General features: G+C 39.1%; 1 protein-coding gene across 1 annotated transcript in view; it reads right to left on the reverse strand.

The window, feature by feature from the left end:
* Positions 1-18477, reverse strand: part of RABEP1 (rabaptin, RAB GTPase binding effector protein 1) — a 371388-nt gene that overhangs the window by 150035 nt on the left and 202876 nt on the right. Inside the window, exons 3-4 of the mRNA XM_053707515.1 lie at positions 14315-14518; positions 13294-13454 (exon numbers count right to left, since the gene is read on the reverse strand). Of these exons, the coding sequence (XP_053563490.1) occupies positions 13294-13454; positions 14315-14518 (365 nt within the window). The remainder of the gene's footprint in view (positions 1-13293; positions 13455-14314; positions 14519-18477) is intronic.

An 18477-nucleotide genomic window follows, 5' to 3' on the forward strand; every position in this document is an offset into this window, starting at 1 on the left:
ATACTTGCCTGTAGAAGCTGTTTTTTCTGATTTTTTTGTGTTTTTTAATACTGTATGCAAATATCCTGTATTTTCTGGTTGTATTCTAATATAGAGACTAAGAAATAATTATATATGGCGATTATATCACGGCTAAAACAACAAATCTAATGGTGGCCTAAGACTATTGCACAGTACTGTACTATAAATATAAATATATACAATTTAATTTGTATTGCTGTATGTACATTTCTCTGTATGTTCCACATGACTCTTTTTCAATAGTGTCTCAATAAAAAAAAATGTTATTCTAAAGACTCGCTATTAACTGTTTCCCTTAAAGTGAAAGTACATTTTTATGCTCTGCAAAACATGGATGTATTCTATAACAATAGTATATTGAGATCGCTATGGTTTTTTTTTTATATTACTAATTCGATTTTATTTTTTTAATATATATTTAGCTTACCGTCATTAGCCTTACTCCACCCACCCTCTAGTTCCTATATTTTGCTGCCTTTACATATAGAGCGGTCCCACCCGCTCTATACGTAGGAGAAATGCGCATTCACGAGCACGGAACGCATTGCACATGCGCGAATCGTCGATCGTGGTTGCAATGCGCATGCGATTTTCTTACCACCCGGTATGTTGCGAAGCAGCAGTGTCAACAGATGACGTTCACGGCTGCAACAGATAAACAGCTATGCGTATGCGCGAATTGGGAACGTGCGCCCGACATAATCCTTGGTACAAGAGCTTTGGCGCATGCGCAATTGATCCAATAGTGGGATGACGTAGCTTCACAGCCGCCGATCGGCCAGAAAGTCAATTGGACGAAAAATACACGTGACCAGGAAGTGAATTAGCTCTAGCAAAACGGGCTGATTAGAAAATTGGAAAAATTTTACTTTATTTTCGGCAAAAAAGGTATTTAGATCGAACTTTAAAAAAAAAAGCTGAACTAAACTCCTATTATTTTTAACTAAACTGTGTAACTGGGTATAGCGGATCACCCAAGTTTACTTTCACTTAAAGTATATTTCACTAAATGAACAACACTTTACTATTACTCTAGCACAGGTGTATTGTTTGTGGCTAGCCACTTCCATTAAATAGATATAAGCATACAAATCTATTCGTTCTGCTCACTTGCTCCGAACATGTGATTGTTTTGCTCCTTTACTCGAAAGCATGTGACCGCTATGCTCCTATACTCTTGGCACATGTATACTCTTAGTTTGAGAGCATTACTGTCATGCTTATTGTTCTATTCTCTACAACCCCATCTGCTCCGTGCTCTGCTGTTTGCTTCATTCTACTCTAACAGTGCTGACCTGTAGACTGTTATGCTGCCCCCTCACATAGAAACCCACTTCTAGACACAGGTGCCATTATAAGTTGCCATGGCACACTAGTTGCCAAGTTCTAATCTACAAAATGTCAATACCTCACTATTCCACAGTGAAAATAATTTACAGCAAGAAATTATCTATATTTTTTTTTTTAAGGGATAGTAAAGTCCAAATTAAACTTTCATAATTCAGATAGAGCTTGTAATTTCAAATTTGCTTTGTTCTCTTGGTATTCTTAGTTGAAAGCTAAATCTAGATAGGCTCATATGCTAATTTCTAAATCCTTGAAGGTCGCCTCTTATCTGAATGCATTTGACAGTTTTTCACAGCTAGAGGGCGTTAGTTCATGTATTTCACATAAAAAACATTGTGCTCATGCACGTAAGTTATTTAAGAGTCGGCACTAGTTGCCTGAAATGCAAGTCTGTCAAAAGATCTAAGATAAGGAGGCAGTCAGCTGAACCTTAGTTACAAGGTAATTACAGAGGTAAAAAGTATTTTTCTATAACAGTGTTGGTTATGCAAACCTGGGGAATAGTAAATAAAGGGATTATCTATCTTTTTAAACAATAAGATTTTTGGTGTTTACTATCCCTTTAAGTTAATTGCATTTTTTTTTAAATGTTATGGCTTTTTTGGCTCACATAGGGACTTATTCAGCTTTTTTAGGGCTCTTAGTGTGCCCAAACATTGATCAATTGTTTCAGCGCATTTCCTGCATTTAGATTATCTTTAAAATGTCATGTCTTTCAGCTGCCCACACTCCAAATAACTCATGTTTCTTGCTGCTTAATGTGCCTTGTAGCACTGCACTGATATTTTCCACCACCCACTTCCATCCTGAAAATTGCAGGACATCTTTTCCAAATACAGTATATTAAACACTTTTTGATCTGCTTAATTATGTTCAACATTTTCTTCACTATATATAATTAATTTGTAGTGGGGTTATAGTCTATGTTCTATCTATATGGAGTTGTTACAATAATTTATACATATTATAGATTGTATTTATGTTTAACATTTGTGGGGTGTAATATAACATTTATCCCAATTTTAAAATAATTGTAATGCTACCTCACTGAGGTGCAGCAAATTTGAAAATTCCGGTCATGTATGTATATGTATATGTATATATATATATATATATATATATATATATATATATATATATATATATATATATATATATATATATATTTGGGATGATAAGAGTCCATAAGAGTCCATAACATGTGGGATATACTTCCCGCCACTAGGAGTAGGCCGAGAGCCCACACAAGAGAATTAATCACTTCCCACCTCCCCTCTCCCCTCAGCTTCATGTATAGCCGAGCAGAGAAATGGAAACCGATAGGTAGGAAAGACAAAGTCAAGTACTACAGAGGTGCAAATTACAACAGCCACCAATGAATTTAATGGGTGGGGCCTATTGACTCATTATCCTGAAAGAAAATAATTTATCATCAAGTAATTCCCCCAGCTATGCTATCCTTGACTAAAACAAGTACCTACTGATAGCCTATGCGCTGTATGAGTGCAGTAGCCACTTATCTGAGGCACCCCTCCACTCAGCTTACCCGCATGATGTCTGTTGCTGTATCCAGTAGATAGCCCATACAGTGCTTGTACATTTACTGCAGAGGATGTGAGAGGAAATACCTGTACTCCCACAGAGGGAGACTAAGGGACATTTCCCTGCAATGCCTGAGGGTAGTTATGGCTGAAATCCCATAGCTAGATGCTGCACACAAGGTATTTCTACGTCCCGGTCTCATTCAGTGTGCTGAAATCTTCTTTCTGCTAATCTCTTATCTTGGGAGGTCGAGAACAAACAGAGGAGAGAGGGTAGGTGGGAAGAGATTAAAGCTCATGTGTGGTTTCTTGGCCTCCTCTTAGTGGCGAGACGTATATCCCACATGTTATGGAATTCCTTTGGACTCATCATCATATGAAAGAAATGTGCATATTTAGTGAAGGTAAATCTGTACAAAAGGAGCAAGGTTCATTACATTTGATTGTTTTCAGCTTTTATATGTGTACTTTTCTTCTTCTGGTTTCCTATTTTAGCCGGTATTTATCATTTTCTCATTATTATATATTATAGATATTTGAAAGTGAGTGTATTCTGTGTAAGAGAAGAGAATGTGTGAGCGTGTTTGTTTGTTCTGTGAGCGTGTGTTTTTTGTGTGAACTTGTTTTGTGAGAGAGGGTGTGAAGGTCTGTGTGAGTTTGTGTACGTGTTTTAATACCTTTTGCAACATTTTTAAGTTCGACTATAAAAAATAAAGTGCACAAACAGTTTAGTCACTTGTCCAAAAATTTCACAGGCAATTTTGTTTGCATACATTGCTCAAAAAAATTAGAAGGAACATTGGACACAACCTCTGTTTATAGGCAGCCGTCATTCTTGCATTGATGTCATTAAAGGGACATGAAACCCAAAAATGTTCTTGCATGATTCAGATAGAGAATATAATTTTAAACAACTTTCTAATTTACTTCTATTATCTAATTTGTTTCATTCTCTTGGTATCATTTGTTGAAGGATCAGCAATGCACTACTGGTTTCTAACTGAACACATGGGTGAGCGAATGACAATCAGTATATATATGCAGCTACCAATCAGCAGATGGAACCTAGGTTCTTTGCTGCTCCTGAGCTTACCTAGATAAACCTTTCAGCAAAGGATAACAAAAGAAGAGAGCAAATTAAATAATAGAAGTCAATTGGACAGTTGTTTAAAATTGTATTCTCTATCTGAATCATGAAAGAAAGAAAAAATTGGGTTTCATGTCCCTTTAAGTTTAAGTCTTTGCTTAAAGGGAGCCCCATAAATCTACTTTGCAGGGGGGCCTAGAAAAAAAATTGTTATGCCCCTGAGGGGATCTGACACTCTATCTACATATTTGTTGGGTCTCAACTAGTGATGCACTAAAATCGAAAATCCAGGATGCACTTGGCCGAAAACGGAATTTTTTTTTTTTTCAAATTATTTAAAAAAAAATATATATATTTTTTTTTTGCTTAGACTATTTAATGAATGAATCTGAATGGAAAAACTGCAAGCCAATAAAATAAAATAAACACTCTCTTGGACAGGCCGCATTGCCGCGATAAAGATGTCCTTTCTTCCCAAGGTTACCTATCTCTTTAGATCTATCCCTTACAACATCCCGAGACCACTCCTTAATAGATTCCAAAGTCTAATCACTTCATATGTCTGGAGAGACCGTCGACCGAGGACATCGGGTCACACACTCGAAAAGCCGATCTTACAGGGAGGTCTTGCTCTCCCGAATATGATCTCATATTACAATGCCGCAAGACTCTCACACATTCTTCGCTGGAATGATCCTGAGAGACATCTTAGCTTGTATTCTCTAGAGTCCTCACTGCTGCCTTCAAGTATAACCCTCTCCGATATTATCTGGATCCCCCCACCATAGACGAGACGTTGACGGCCTACATCCTATCTTCAGACATACACTTCAATTTTGGGACCAGATCAGACACCACCCAGACATATCCCCCCCATCCCTCCCCCGCCATGACAATCCCTGCTGCTCTTTTCTGCCTCCCAGACTCCCACTATGACCTATGGCCACAGGCGCACACACTACAGGTCTCTGACCTCTATGAAGAGGAAAAATGGCTCTCGCACCCAGCAATGTGCGCTAAATTCCGACTCCCACCCAAGTTGCATTTTGAGGGATTCCGACTGAGCACCCGCTTACGTACATGGGGTTACCCCAAACAAACACTGCGCCCTTCAACCACTTGGGAGAGAGCGTGGCGGGGAGCTCACGCTCTCCGACATCTCCTGTCCCTTCACTACAATATACTTATCAACCCGACTCCCTCACATAAAATCTCACAACACCAGGCTTGGGAGAGAGAAATTGGTCTCACTCTTACCCTAGAGGATTGGCACGCCAGAATCAAAATAACCAAAAAGATCCTCCACTGTGCCACACTATGGGAACTACATTATAAGATTTTGGTTCGCTGGCACCATGTACCAACTATCCTACACAAGATTTATCACTCACAATCCCCGGAGTGCTGGAGAGGATGTAAGATGCTTGGCTCTCCGCTCCACATATGGTGGACATGCCCAGTAATTCAGCCATTATGGAAAAAAGTATTTGCAGTTCTCCGGGCACTAGGTCTCGTCCCCCCATTCACCCCTGAAGTTACCCTCTTACACATGCAGATGCCCAACCTTACTACCTCTGGAGAAGCACTCACGATGTATGTCCTCATGGCCACAAAACTGACCCTGGCAAGGGCTTGGAGAGAGGAGAAGTCACCGACTCTCTCCCAGGTAATCGCATGTACACATTACATCGGCCAAATGGAACAATACTCGTACAGGGTAATTGATAACACTAATGCCTTCCTCGAAATTTAGCTCCCATGGCTCACAAAGTTCCCCAACTGGTCCTCAAGTTCTCAGACCACACCATAGACCTATTAATCATCTCCCACTCTCTTATTCCTTCTCCCCCTCTCCCCTTTTTTTTTTTTTTTCTTCTTCTCTCTTTCTTTTACCCTTCATGTCCGTCTTATATAAATTTCAGCATTCCATACTTGAACGATGCTGAGTACCAATATCATCTTTAGACACAGACTCAATATCAAAACCCACATCTACAATACGTTACCTCCAGAAAAGAGACCCATCTAATACATAAACCTGCTCTCATCCTTATTTTCATTTATCTTCGCTCACCTCTTCATAAAAGTATTCAATTCCTTACATCTAATTGTATATTTCAATGGCATATCAATGTACCTTCAATTCTGCATTTGCTGGCAATATTGTTGTTTAATAAGTTGTCTCAATAAAAAATCTTTTTAAAAAAAACAAAAAAAATATATACAGAAAAGAATAAAAACATTCTACATTTTTCCCGGTGGGCATATTTAAATATGATTTGAACTAACTTTAAAATTACTGTTTATACATTTATACGAAAAGGTTTACCACCAAGCATAGCTTATATATTTAGATATTTTGTGTATCCTTGCACCTAAAACAGAAAGTTAAATTATAAGAGTAAAGGTAAAGGTTTTTCATCACAATTTCTCTCTCTTTATTTTTTATTTTTTTACCAGTCTTTACTTTTTTTTACTTTAAATATCTTAAATTACAAGTGATTTTTTTTGTATTCTTTATTGATGCTTTTTTAATATAAATATGTGTAAATCAGTCTAGTCATATGATCTCAATCTGAACATTTGACTGCAAAAAAAATCTATTTAAATAAATCAATTTTTAACTTTAAAAAAAAAATAAAAATAAAATAAACACACTTTTATTGAAAGTAACACAAAAATTAGACAAAAAATATCTTAAAAACAATAATATGCTACACAATTATTTTACCAAGAAAAAAAAAATGTTTCTGCATCCCTACTTAAAACAATATTAAATATCAATATACTGTATTATTCTATATTTAGTTCTGTTTAATAGAATCAGATTTAACAGTTTTTTTTTTTTTACCAATTATCCAAATAAAGTATAGTCCTAGAAAATTATTATTATATGCAAAACAGCAAGTAAAGTAATGAACTTAAACAGCAGCTCTAGGCTAGCATCAAATTTGAAATATGCTACACAATAATTTTACCGAAAATAACAGGCAAAACAAAAACAAAATAACCAAAAATGCAATTTTCGGCCGAAACCTTTCTGCGGCTGAAATTTCAGTGCATCATTAGTCTTAACCTTATTAATGGCTGAAATTATAAAATTTCTTTAAACTGCTATAAACTATGTAATAAATGGTTTAGGTGTTCTTGTGTGCAGCTAGACTACTTTAAAACTGTAAGAAACGCTTTAAAACATAATTTATGTAAAAACTTACCTGATAAATTCATTTATTTTATATTGGCAAGAGTCCATGAGCTAGTGATGTATGGGATATACAATCCTACCAGGAGGGGCAAAGTTTTCCAAATCTCAAAAAGCCTATAAATACACCCATCACCACACCCACAATTTAGTTTAACGAATAGCCACGTTGTGGGGTGATAGAAAAAAATAAGTAAAAAGTATCAAAAAAGGAATTGGAAATATAATTGTGCTTTATACAAAAAAACATAACCACCATAAAAAGGGTGGGTCTCATGGACTCTTGCCAATATGAAAGAAATGAATTTATCAGGTAAATTCTTACATAAAATATGTTTTCTTTCATGTAATTGGCAACAGTCCATGAACTAGTGACGTATGTGATAGTAATATCCAAGATGTGGAACTCCACACAAGAGTCACTAGAGAGGGAGGGATAAAATGAAAACAGCCATTTTCCGCTGAAAAATGAAATCCACAACCAAAAGAATAAGTTTTTCTCATAAATTGAAAAGAAAAAAACTTAAAACATAAGCAGAGGAATCAAACTGAAACAGCTGCCTGAATAACTTTTCTACCAAAAACTGCTTCCGAAGAGGCAAATACATCAAAACGGTAGAATTTAGTAAATGTATGCAAAGAAGACCAAGTCGCTGCTTTGCAAATCTGATCAACTGAAGCCCACGAAGTAGAGACTGATCTTGTAGAATGAGCTGTGATTCTCTGAGGCGGGGCCTGACCCGACTCCAAATAAGCCTTATGAATCAAAAGCTTTAATCAAGATGCCAAGGAAATGGCAGAAGCTTTCTGACCTTTCCTAGAACCAGAAAAGACAACAGAAGTCTTCCTGAAATCTTTAGTAGCGTTGTCATAATATTTCAAAGCTCTTACAACATCCAGAGAATCTAAGGATCTTTCCAAAGAATTCTTAGGATTAGGACACAAAGAGGGGACATCAATTTCCCTATTAATGTTGTTAGGTAAAAATTTAAATGAAGTCCGCAAAACTGCATTATCTTGATGAAAAATCAGAAAAGGTGACTCACAAGAAAGAGCAGATAATTCAGAAACTCTTCTAGCAGAAGAGATAGCCAAAAGGAACAACACTTTCCAAGAAAGTAGTTTAATAGCCAAGGAATGCATAGGCTCAAAAGGAGGAGCCTGAAAAGCTTTCAAAACCAAATTAAGACTCCAAGGAGGAGAGATTGATTTAATGACAGGCTTGATACGGACCAAAGCCTGAACAAAACAGTGAATATCAGGAAACTTAGCAATCTTTCTGTGAAATAAAATAGAAAGAGCAGAGATTTGTCCCTTCAAGGAACTTGCAGACAAACCTTTATCCAAACCATCCTGAAGAAACTGTAAAATTCTAGGAATTCTAAAAGAATGCCAGGAGAATATATGAGAAGAACACCATAAAATATAAGTCTTCCAAACTCGATAATAAATCTTCCTAGAAACAGATTTACGAGCCTGTAACATAGTACTAATCACTGAGTCAGAGAAACCTCTATGACTAAGCACTAAGCGTTCAATCTCCATACCTTCAAATTTAATGATTTGAGATCCTGATGGAAAAACGGTCCATGAGACAGAAGGTCTGGTCTTAAAGGAAGTAGCCAAGGTTGACAACTAGACATCCGGACATGGTCTGCATACCAGAACCTGTGAGGCCATGCTGGTGCTACCAGAAACACAAACAAATGTTCCATGATGAACTTGGAGATCACTCTTGGAAGAAGAACTAGAGGCTAAAAGATATAAGCAGGTTGGCAAAACCAAGGAACTGCTAGCGCATCCACCGACTCCGCCTGAGGATCCCTGGACCTGGATAGGTACCTGGGAAGTTTGTTTTTCAGATCTATTTCTGGAAGACCCCACATCTGAACAATCTGAAAAGTCTGACGGCTGAGATAATCCGCTTCCCAAATGTCTATACCTGGGATATGTACCGCAGTAATTAATTAAGAGATGGATTCCGCCCGAGCAAGTATCCAAGATACTTCTTTCATAGCTAGTGCGAGTCCCACCCTGATGATTGACATATGCCACAGTTGTGATATTGTCTGTCTGAAAACAAATGAATGGTTCTCTCTTCAACAGAGGCCAAACCTGAAGAGCCCTGAAAATAGCACGGAGTTCCAAAATATTGATTGGTAACCTCGCCTCTTGAGATTTCCAAACCCCTTGTGCTGTCAGAGATCCCCAGACAGCTCCCCAACCAGAAAGACTTGCATCTGTTGTGATTACAGTCCAGAATGGACGAACAAAAGAGGCCCCTTGAATTATACGGTGGTGATCTAACCACCAAGTCAGAGAAAGTTGAACATTGGGATTTAAGGATATTAATTGTGATATCTGTGTATAATCCCTGCACCATTGCTTCAGCATACAAAGCTGGAGAGGTCTCATATGAAAACGAGCAAAGGGGATTGCGTCTGATGCTGCAGTCATGAGACTTAAAATTTCCATGCACATAGCCACTGAAGGGAATGATTGAGACTGAAGGTTCTGTCAAGCTGAAACAGAGTCATGGACACTGAATCTATACAGAAACCTAAAAAGGTTACCCTTGTCTGTGGAATCAAGGAACTTTTTGGTAAATTGATCCTCCAACCATGTCTTTGAAAAAACACTAGTTGATTTGTGTGAGATTCGGCAAAATGTAAAGACTGAGCTAGTACCAAGATATCGTTCAAATAAGGAAACACCGCAATACCCTGTTCTCTGATTACAGAGAGTAGGGCAAGAGAACTTTTTAAAAAAATTCTTGGAGCTGTCTCTAGGCCAAATGGAAGAGCGAAATATTGGTAATGCTTGTCTAGAAAAGATAATCTCAGAAACCGATAGTGGTCTGGATATATGAATATGAAGATATGCATCCTGTAAGTCTATCGTGGACATATAATGACCTTGCTGAACAAAAGGCTGAATAGTCCTTAGAGTCCCCATTTTGAAAGTTGGCACTCTTACAAAACGGTTGAAAATTTTCAGATCCAGAACTGGCCTGAATGAATTTTCTTTCTTTGGGACAATGAATAGATTTGAATAAAACCCCAGACCCTGTTCCTGAAACGGAACTGGTATAATTACCCCTGAAAGCTCTAGACCTGAAACACACTTCAGAAAGGCCTGAGCCTTCACTGGATTTGCTGGAACACGTGAGAAAAAATATTCTCACAGGAGGTCTTACTCTAAATCCTATTGGATACCCTTGAGAGACAATGCTCTGAATCCATTGATTTTGGACAGAATCTGCTCAAATGTTTTAGAAAAATTTTAATCTGCCCCCCACCAGCTGACCTGGAATGAGGGCCACACCTTCATGCAGACTTGGGGGGGCTGGTTTTGGTTTCTTAAAAAGATTTTATTTATTCCAACTTGATGAGGGTTTCCACTTGGAACCAGATTCTTTGGGGTTAGGATTGGCTTTCTATTCATTGTTCTGTTGAAAAGAACAAAACTATTAGAAGCCTTAGATTTACCCTTAGATCTTTTATCCTGAAATAAATAAAAAAAACTCCCTTCCCCCCAGTAACAGTTGAAAATATCGAATCCAACTGAGAACCAAATAAATTGTTACCTTGGAAAGAAAGAGATAGTAATCTAGACTTAGATACCATGTCAGCAGCATTCCAATATTTAAGCCACAAAGCTCTTCTAGCTAAGATAGCTAAATACATAGATTTAACATCAATTTTGATATCAAAAATAGCATCACAGATAAAATGATTAGCATGTTGAAGCAAGCGAACAATGCTAGACAAATCAGGATCCATTTCCTGTTGTGCTAAACTTTCCAACAAAAAAGTTGATGCAGCTGCAACATCAGCCAAAGAAATGGCAGGCCTGAGAAGATAGCCAGAATATAAATAAGTTTTCCTTAGATAAGATTAAAGTTTCCTATCTAAAGGGTCCTTAAAGGAAGTACTATCTTCCATAGGGATAGTAGTACGTTTGGCAAGAGTAGAGATAGCCCCATCAACTTTGGGGATTTTTTCCCAAAACTCCAATCTAATTGCTGGCAAGGGATACAACTTTTTAAACCTAGCAGAAGGAATAAAAGAAGTACCAGGTCTATTCCATTCCATTGAAATCATATCAGAAGTAGCATCAGGAACTGGAAAAACCTCTGGAGTAACCACAGGAGGTTTATAAACAGAATTTAAACGTTTACTAGTTTTAATATCAAGAGGACTAGTTTCCTCAATATCCAAAGTAATCAACACCTCTTAACAAGGAACGAATATACTCCATCTTAAAGACATAAGTAGATTTGTCAGTGTCAATATCTGAGGTAGGATCTTCTGAATCAGATAGATCCTCATCAGAGGTGGATAAATCAGTATGTTTTTTGGTCATTTGAAATTTCATCAACTTTATGAGAAGTTTTAAAAGACCTTTTACGTTTATTAGAAGGCGGAATAGCAAACAAAGCCTTCTGAATCGCATCAGCAATAAAATCTTTTATATTTACAGGTATATCATGTACATTAGATGTTGAAGGAACAACAGGCATTGTACTAGTACTGATGGATACATTCTCTGTATGTAAAAGCTTATCATGACAACTTACAACAGATACACTTATCTTTGGTAGAACTGTCAGGCAGCAGGAATCCAACAGTGGTTTATGAGACAGGATCAGATTGAGACATCTTGCAAATGTAAGAGAAAAAACAAATATAAAGCAAAATGATCAATTTCCTAAAATGGCAGTTTCAGGAATGGGAAAAAAATGCAAACATAGCATAGCCCCCTGAGCATAGAAAAAGGCAAGAGGCATATAGAAAGTGGGGTTTAAATAATTAAATTATTTGGCCCCAAGTATGACTCGCAATGCAAAATTAATTTTTTTGGCGCTAACAACATCCGGAAATGAGGCAACTCGCGTCATGGCTGACGCACCTTGTGCAAGGAACTTGGCATCAACTAAGATGCTGGAAATGGCAAATTTGCGTCAACGAACGTACCTTTGTGCAAAAAATTACTGCGCCAAGAATGACGCAATAAATATTAGCATTTTGCGGCCTCGCGAGCCTAAGTTTGCCCGCGAAAATTAAAGAAGAAAAGACTATACCCCAGGTAAGAAAAAATAACTTCCTAAATATGTTTTTCCCAATTTTGAAACCGATAGTCTGCAAAAGGAAATATACATAACCCTGACTCATGGCAAATATAAGTACAATACATATCACCCATCACCCAGACACCCATCCACATATAGCAGATAGCCAAACCAGTACTGAAACAGTTATCATTAGAGGTAATGGAATATCAGAGTATATTGTCGATCTGAAAAGGGAGGTAGGAGATTAATCTCTACGACCGATAACAGAGAACCTATGAAAAGATTTCCCGTGAGGAAAACTCATAGAATCAATAGGTGATACTCACTTCACATCCTTCTGACAAACACTGTACTCTGAGAGGAATTGGTCTTCAAAATGCTGAGAAGCGCATATCACAGAAGAAAATCAAGCACAAACTTACTTCACAACCTCCATAGGGAGGCAAAGTTTGTAAAACTGAATTGTGGGTGTGGTGAGGGGTGTATTTATAGGCATTTTGAGGTTTGGGAAACTTTGCCCCTCCTGGTAGGATTGTATATCCCATACGTCACTAGCTCATGGACTCTTGCCAATTACATGAAAGAAATATACCTTAAATCAGTGATTTTTAACCTTTTTTTGCCGTGGCACACTTTTTTACATTAAAAAATCCTGTGGCACACCACCATCCCAAAATTTAAAAAAAATCACACATTGTAGCCTAATACAGCATATATATATACACATACACACAAACAAACACATACTGTATGTATTGTGCTGTAATGCCATGCCTCCTACAAACTACCCCTGCACTGGGAGTAAAAAACAAGCAAAGTTTAAAAAATATGTCACACTGTTGTCAGTCTGCCGTGGCACACCTGAGGATCTCTCACGGCACACTAGTGTGCCACGGCACACTGGTTGAAAAACACTGCCTTAAATAACTTCACAGAAAAGACACAGTAATGAATATTTTAAAATTCACAAAAAGTTTAGTACTGAAGAGTGTAAACAGTATAAATCTAGTTTTCTGAATACCTTTTTCATGTCGTTTTCTAAGTTTTCCTCTTGCTGGCCTTCTGAAAGACGTCTTCTGAGCTCTGCAATCTCTCTCTCAACAGACTCTCTGTACTGACCCCATTGAGCTCGCTCCTGCTCTAGCCTATGATGGAACTGGATTTCATAATCACGCACAGTTTCTAAGAAAGAATGTTTTCAGAAAAGCATGGTTTGCATTACTCATTATTTAAAGATTATCTGACTGTATTGGCGACAGATTTAACAGCAAAGTAAAAACACTCATTTCTGATGCTGAACTATGAGAAAATGAACAAATGCAGTGTAAAGATTGATTAATTAGTCACTGGTTTAGTTAGTGTTCAAAATACATAGTTTATTTAATAGGCTTACACATTGTTACATATTTTTGATGATATGTCTGGGGTGTGTAACAATTTCACAGGAGGATGACTGCCTGCCGGATTTATTTTTATTCTCAGAGCCATTGAACTCTTTATTTAGCAATATTTGTACCATAAACACACACAGATCCAGAAAAGAATACACTGAACTCTTCCAGAAATGGCAGGACTGAGTCAGCTAAAAATAAAAGGAGCAAGCCCTTCCTTGTTTGTAGATACTCAGTGTCATGTGGCTGGAAAGTGTTGCAATGGAGAAAAAGAAAAGGAGAATGGGACCAGATACAACAACTACACGCTGTACCATAAGCAGCTCATGGTGGTCTGGGCTCCTAGCAGCAGAGCTCCTTAATCTGACCATGGTTCAGACACACAAGTCTGCATGATGTGAGGAAGATGTGACCACATTCTGCCCCAAAGCTTTAGAGTAAGCCCTCTGTAACAGAGCAAGCAAAATATTTCTCAACATGGAATAAAGATTGGAAAAGAGCTATACCTGCCCAAGTTCTACTTTTCCTTTAAGCGATTTGTAAAGATTTAGGCCACACTTGCCTCCTCTTTTCACAAAGCTAGACTACTACCACTACCATCCCAACAACGAGTACCTGTCTTCTTCTGGGCTAATTAGCATTGTTCTGTACCTTTCATGACCGCTTGAAGAGAAGCCACCTCTTCCTGCCACTGTTTTTTCACTTCATCAATCGCTTCCTGCTTGGTGCTCTCAGACACAGTGGCTATGGCTTTGATGTTTTCCATTTCAGCCTGAGCTTGTGATAACTGAAGTTGCAATTGAGCTATTTTTTCTTGAGCAGACTGCATGACCGCATGTTGGTGTTTCAGGTCCTCTGCAAGTAAGGGAGATAGAGAATTAATCATAGGGTGATCAGGAAAAGCAGTTTTGTTGTAAGGAATAAATGTACAGAAAATGTATTTTTAAAATAATCTCAGAGACACCAAATATTATTGCATGACGAGAAAAAGTTTGAACACCCAAGCTCAACAATACATTTCAAAGTTATAGTGTGGCTCTGTCTGGTTCTACTAATTAAAAGCAACACTTAAAGGGACATTAAACACAAACATTTTCTTTCATTATTCAGATAGAGAATACAATTTTTTTTAAAGTTTCCAATTTCCTTCTATTATCAAATATATTTCATTCTCATGTTATTCTTTGTTGAAGAGATACCTAGGTAGGTAGCGTCCACATGCCTGACGCACTACATGACAGGAAAGTGCTGCCATCTAGTGCTCCTGCTTATGTATAACATTGTTGCAAAACTGTTGCTATATAGTGATGCAGACACGTGCACACTCTTGAGCTTACATTTCTGCTTTTCAACAAAGGATAACAACAAAACAAAAACATAATTTATGCTTACCTGATAAATTTATTTCTCTTGTGATGTATCGAGTCCACGGATTCATCCTTACTTGTGGGATATTCTCCTCCCCTACAGGAAGTGGCAAAGAGAGCACCCACAACAGAGCTGCCTATATAGCTCCCCCCTTAGCTCCCCCCCCCCAGTCATTCGACCGAAGGCTAGGAAGAAAAAGGAGAAACCATAGGGTGCAGTGGTGACTGAAAGTTTTAAAATAAAAATATATATGCCGAAGAGATAGCTACTAAAAACAAAACTTTCCAAGATAGAAGCTTAATATCTATGGAATGCATAGGTTCAAACGGAACCCCTTGAAGAACTTTAAGAACTAAATTTAGGCTCCATGGTGGAGCAACAGGTTTAAATACAGGCTTGATTCTGACCAAAGCCTGACTAAATGCTTTAACGTCTGGGACATCTGCCAGACGTTTGTGAAGTAGAATAGAGATATTTGTCCTTTTAGGGAACTAGCAGATAATCCCTTCTCCAAACCTTCTTGGAGAAAAGACAATATTCTAGGAATCCTAATCTTACTCCACGAGTAACCTTTGGATTCACACCAATAAAGATATTTGCGCCAAATCTTATGATAAATCTTCCTGGTGACAGGCTTTCTAGCCTGAATCAGGGTATCAATTACCAATTCAGAGAAACCCCGCTTTGATAAAATCATGCGTTCAATCTCCAAGCAGTGAGACGCAGAGAAATTAGATTTGGATGCGTGAACGGACCTTGGATTAGAAGGTCCCGCCTCATTGGCAGAGTCCACGGTGGAACCGAGGACATGTCCACTAGGTCTGCATACCAAGTCCTAAGTGGCCACGCAGGTGCTATCAGAATTACCGAAGCTCTCTCCTGCTTGATTCTGGCAACCAGACTTGGGAGGAGAGGAAACGGTGGAAATACATAGGCCAGATAGAAGGACCAAGGCACTGCTAGAGCATCTATCAGTACTGCCTTGGGATCCCGGGACCTGGACCCGTAACGAGGAAGTTTGGCATTCTGACGAGATGCCATCAGATCCAATTCTGGTGTGCCCCATAGCTGAATCAGCTGGGCGAATACCTCCGGATGTAGTTCCCACTCCCCTGGATGAAAAGTCTGACGACTTAGAAAATCCGCCTCCCAGTTCTCTACTCCTAGGATGTGGATTGCTGAGAGATGGCAAGAGTGATCCTCTGCCCACCGGATTATTTTGGTTACCTCCATCATCGCTAGAGAACTCCTTGTTCCTCCCTGATGATTGATATAAGCTACAGTCGTGATGTTGTCCGACTGAAACCTGATGAATTTGGCCGCAGCAAGCTGAGGCCACGCCTGAAGTGCATTGAATATCGCTCTCAGTTCTAGAATGTTTATCGGGAGGAGAGCTTCCTCCCGAGACCATAAGCCCTGTGCTTTCAGGGAGTTCCAGACTGCACCCCAGCCTAGCAGGCTGGCATCTGTCGTTACAATGAGCCACTCTGGCCTGCGGAAGCACATTCCCTGAGACAGGTGGTCCTGAGACAACCACCAGAGAAGAGAATCTCTGGTATCCTGGTCCAGATGCAGTTGAGGAGATAAATCTGCATAATCCCCATTCCACTGTTTGAGCATGCATAGTTGCAGTGGTCTGAGGTGTAGACGGGCAAAAGGAACTATGTCCATTGCCGCTGCCATAAGTCCGATTACCTCCATACACTGAGCCACTGATGGCCGAGGAATGGAATGAAGAGCTCGGCAAGTGGATAAGAGTTTTAACTTTCTGACCTCCGTCAGAAATATTTTCATTTCTACCGAGTCTATCAGAGTCCCTAGGAAGGAAATTCTTGTAAGAGGGAAGAGAGAACTCTTTTTTATGTTCACCTTCCACCCGTGAGATGTCAGAAAAGCCACCACGATGTCTGCGTGAGACTTGGCTAGCTGGAAAGTTGACGCCTGAATTAAGAGGTCGTCTAGATAAGGCGCCACTGCTATGCCCCGTGGACGTAGAACCACCAGAAGGGACCCTAGCACTTTTGTTAAAATTCTGGGAGCCGTTGCCAACCCAAAGTGAAGGGCCACAAACTAGTAATGCCTGTTTAGAAAGGCGAATCTGAGGAATTGATGATGATCTCTGTGAATAGGGATGTGTAGATACGCATCCTTTAAATCCACGGTAGTCATATATTGACCCTCCTGGATCAGAGGTAGAATAGTCCGAATAGTCTCCATCTTGAATGATGGAACTTTGAGGAACTTATTTAGAATTTTGTGAGATCCAAGATTGGTCTGAAAGTTCCCTCTTTCTTGGGAACCACAAACAGGTTTGAATAAAACCCTAGCCCCTGTTCCTCCTTTGGGACTGGGCGGATCACCCCCATGGTATGTAGGTCTTCTACACAGCGTAAGAACTCCTCTCTCTTTGTCTGGTTTACAGACAATCGAGAAATGTGAAATCCCCCCCTTGGAAGGGAGCCCTTGAATTCCAGAAGATATCCCTGGGACACAATTTCTAAAGCCCAGGAATCCTGAACATCTCTCGCCCAAGCCTGAGCGAAGAGAGAGAGTCTGCCCCCTACTAGATCCGGTCCCGGATCGGGGGCTACCCCTTCATGCTGTCTTAGAGGCAGCTGCAGGCTTCTTGGCCTGTTTACCCTTGTTCCACACCTGGTTAGGTCTCCAGACTGACTTGGATTGGGCAAAATTCCCCTCTTGCTTTGTAGCAGAGGAAGCTGAAGCGGGACCACTCTTAAAGTTCCGAAAGGAACGAAAATTATTTTGTTTGGCCCTCATCTTATTTGATCTATCCTGAGGGAGGGCATGACCCTTCCCTCCAGTGATGTCTGAAATAATCTCTTTCAGTTCAGGCCCGAATAGGGTCTTACCTTTGAAAGGAATGTTCAAAAGTTTAGATTTAGATGACACATCAGCAGACCAGGACTTAAGCCATAACGCCCTGCGTGCTGAAATGGCAAAACCTGAATTCTTAGCCGCTAATTTAGCCAGTTGAAAAGCGGCATATGTAATAAAAGAATTAGCCAACTTAAGTGCCTTAATTCTGTCCATAATTTCCTCTAATGGAGTCTCCATTTGAAGAGCCTCTTCTAGAGCCTCAAACCAGAAAGCAGCTGCAGTTGTTACAGGAACAATGCACTCAATAGGTTGGAGAGAAAAACCTTGATGAACAAAAATTTTCTTCAAGAGACCCTCTAATTTTTTATCCATAGGATCTTTGAAAGCACAACTGTCTTCGATAGGTATAGTTGTACGCTTAGACAGAGTAGAAATAGCTCCCTCCACCTTAGGAACTGTCTGCCATGAGACCCTTATGGCATCAGATATGGGAAACATTTTCTTAAAAACAGGAGGGGGAGTGAACGGAATACCTGGTCTATCCCACTCCTTAGCAATAATATTCACAATCCTCTTAGGGACTGGAAAAACATCAGTGTAAACAGGAA

This window comes from Bombina bombina, chromosome 3 (assembly GCF_027579735.1).
Source record: "Bombina bombina isolate aBomBom1 chromosome 3, aBomBom1.pri, whole genome shotgun sequence".
Lineage (NCBI taxonomy): Eukaryota > Metazoa > Chordata > Amphibia > Anura > Bombinatoridae > Bombina > Bombina bombina.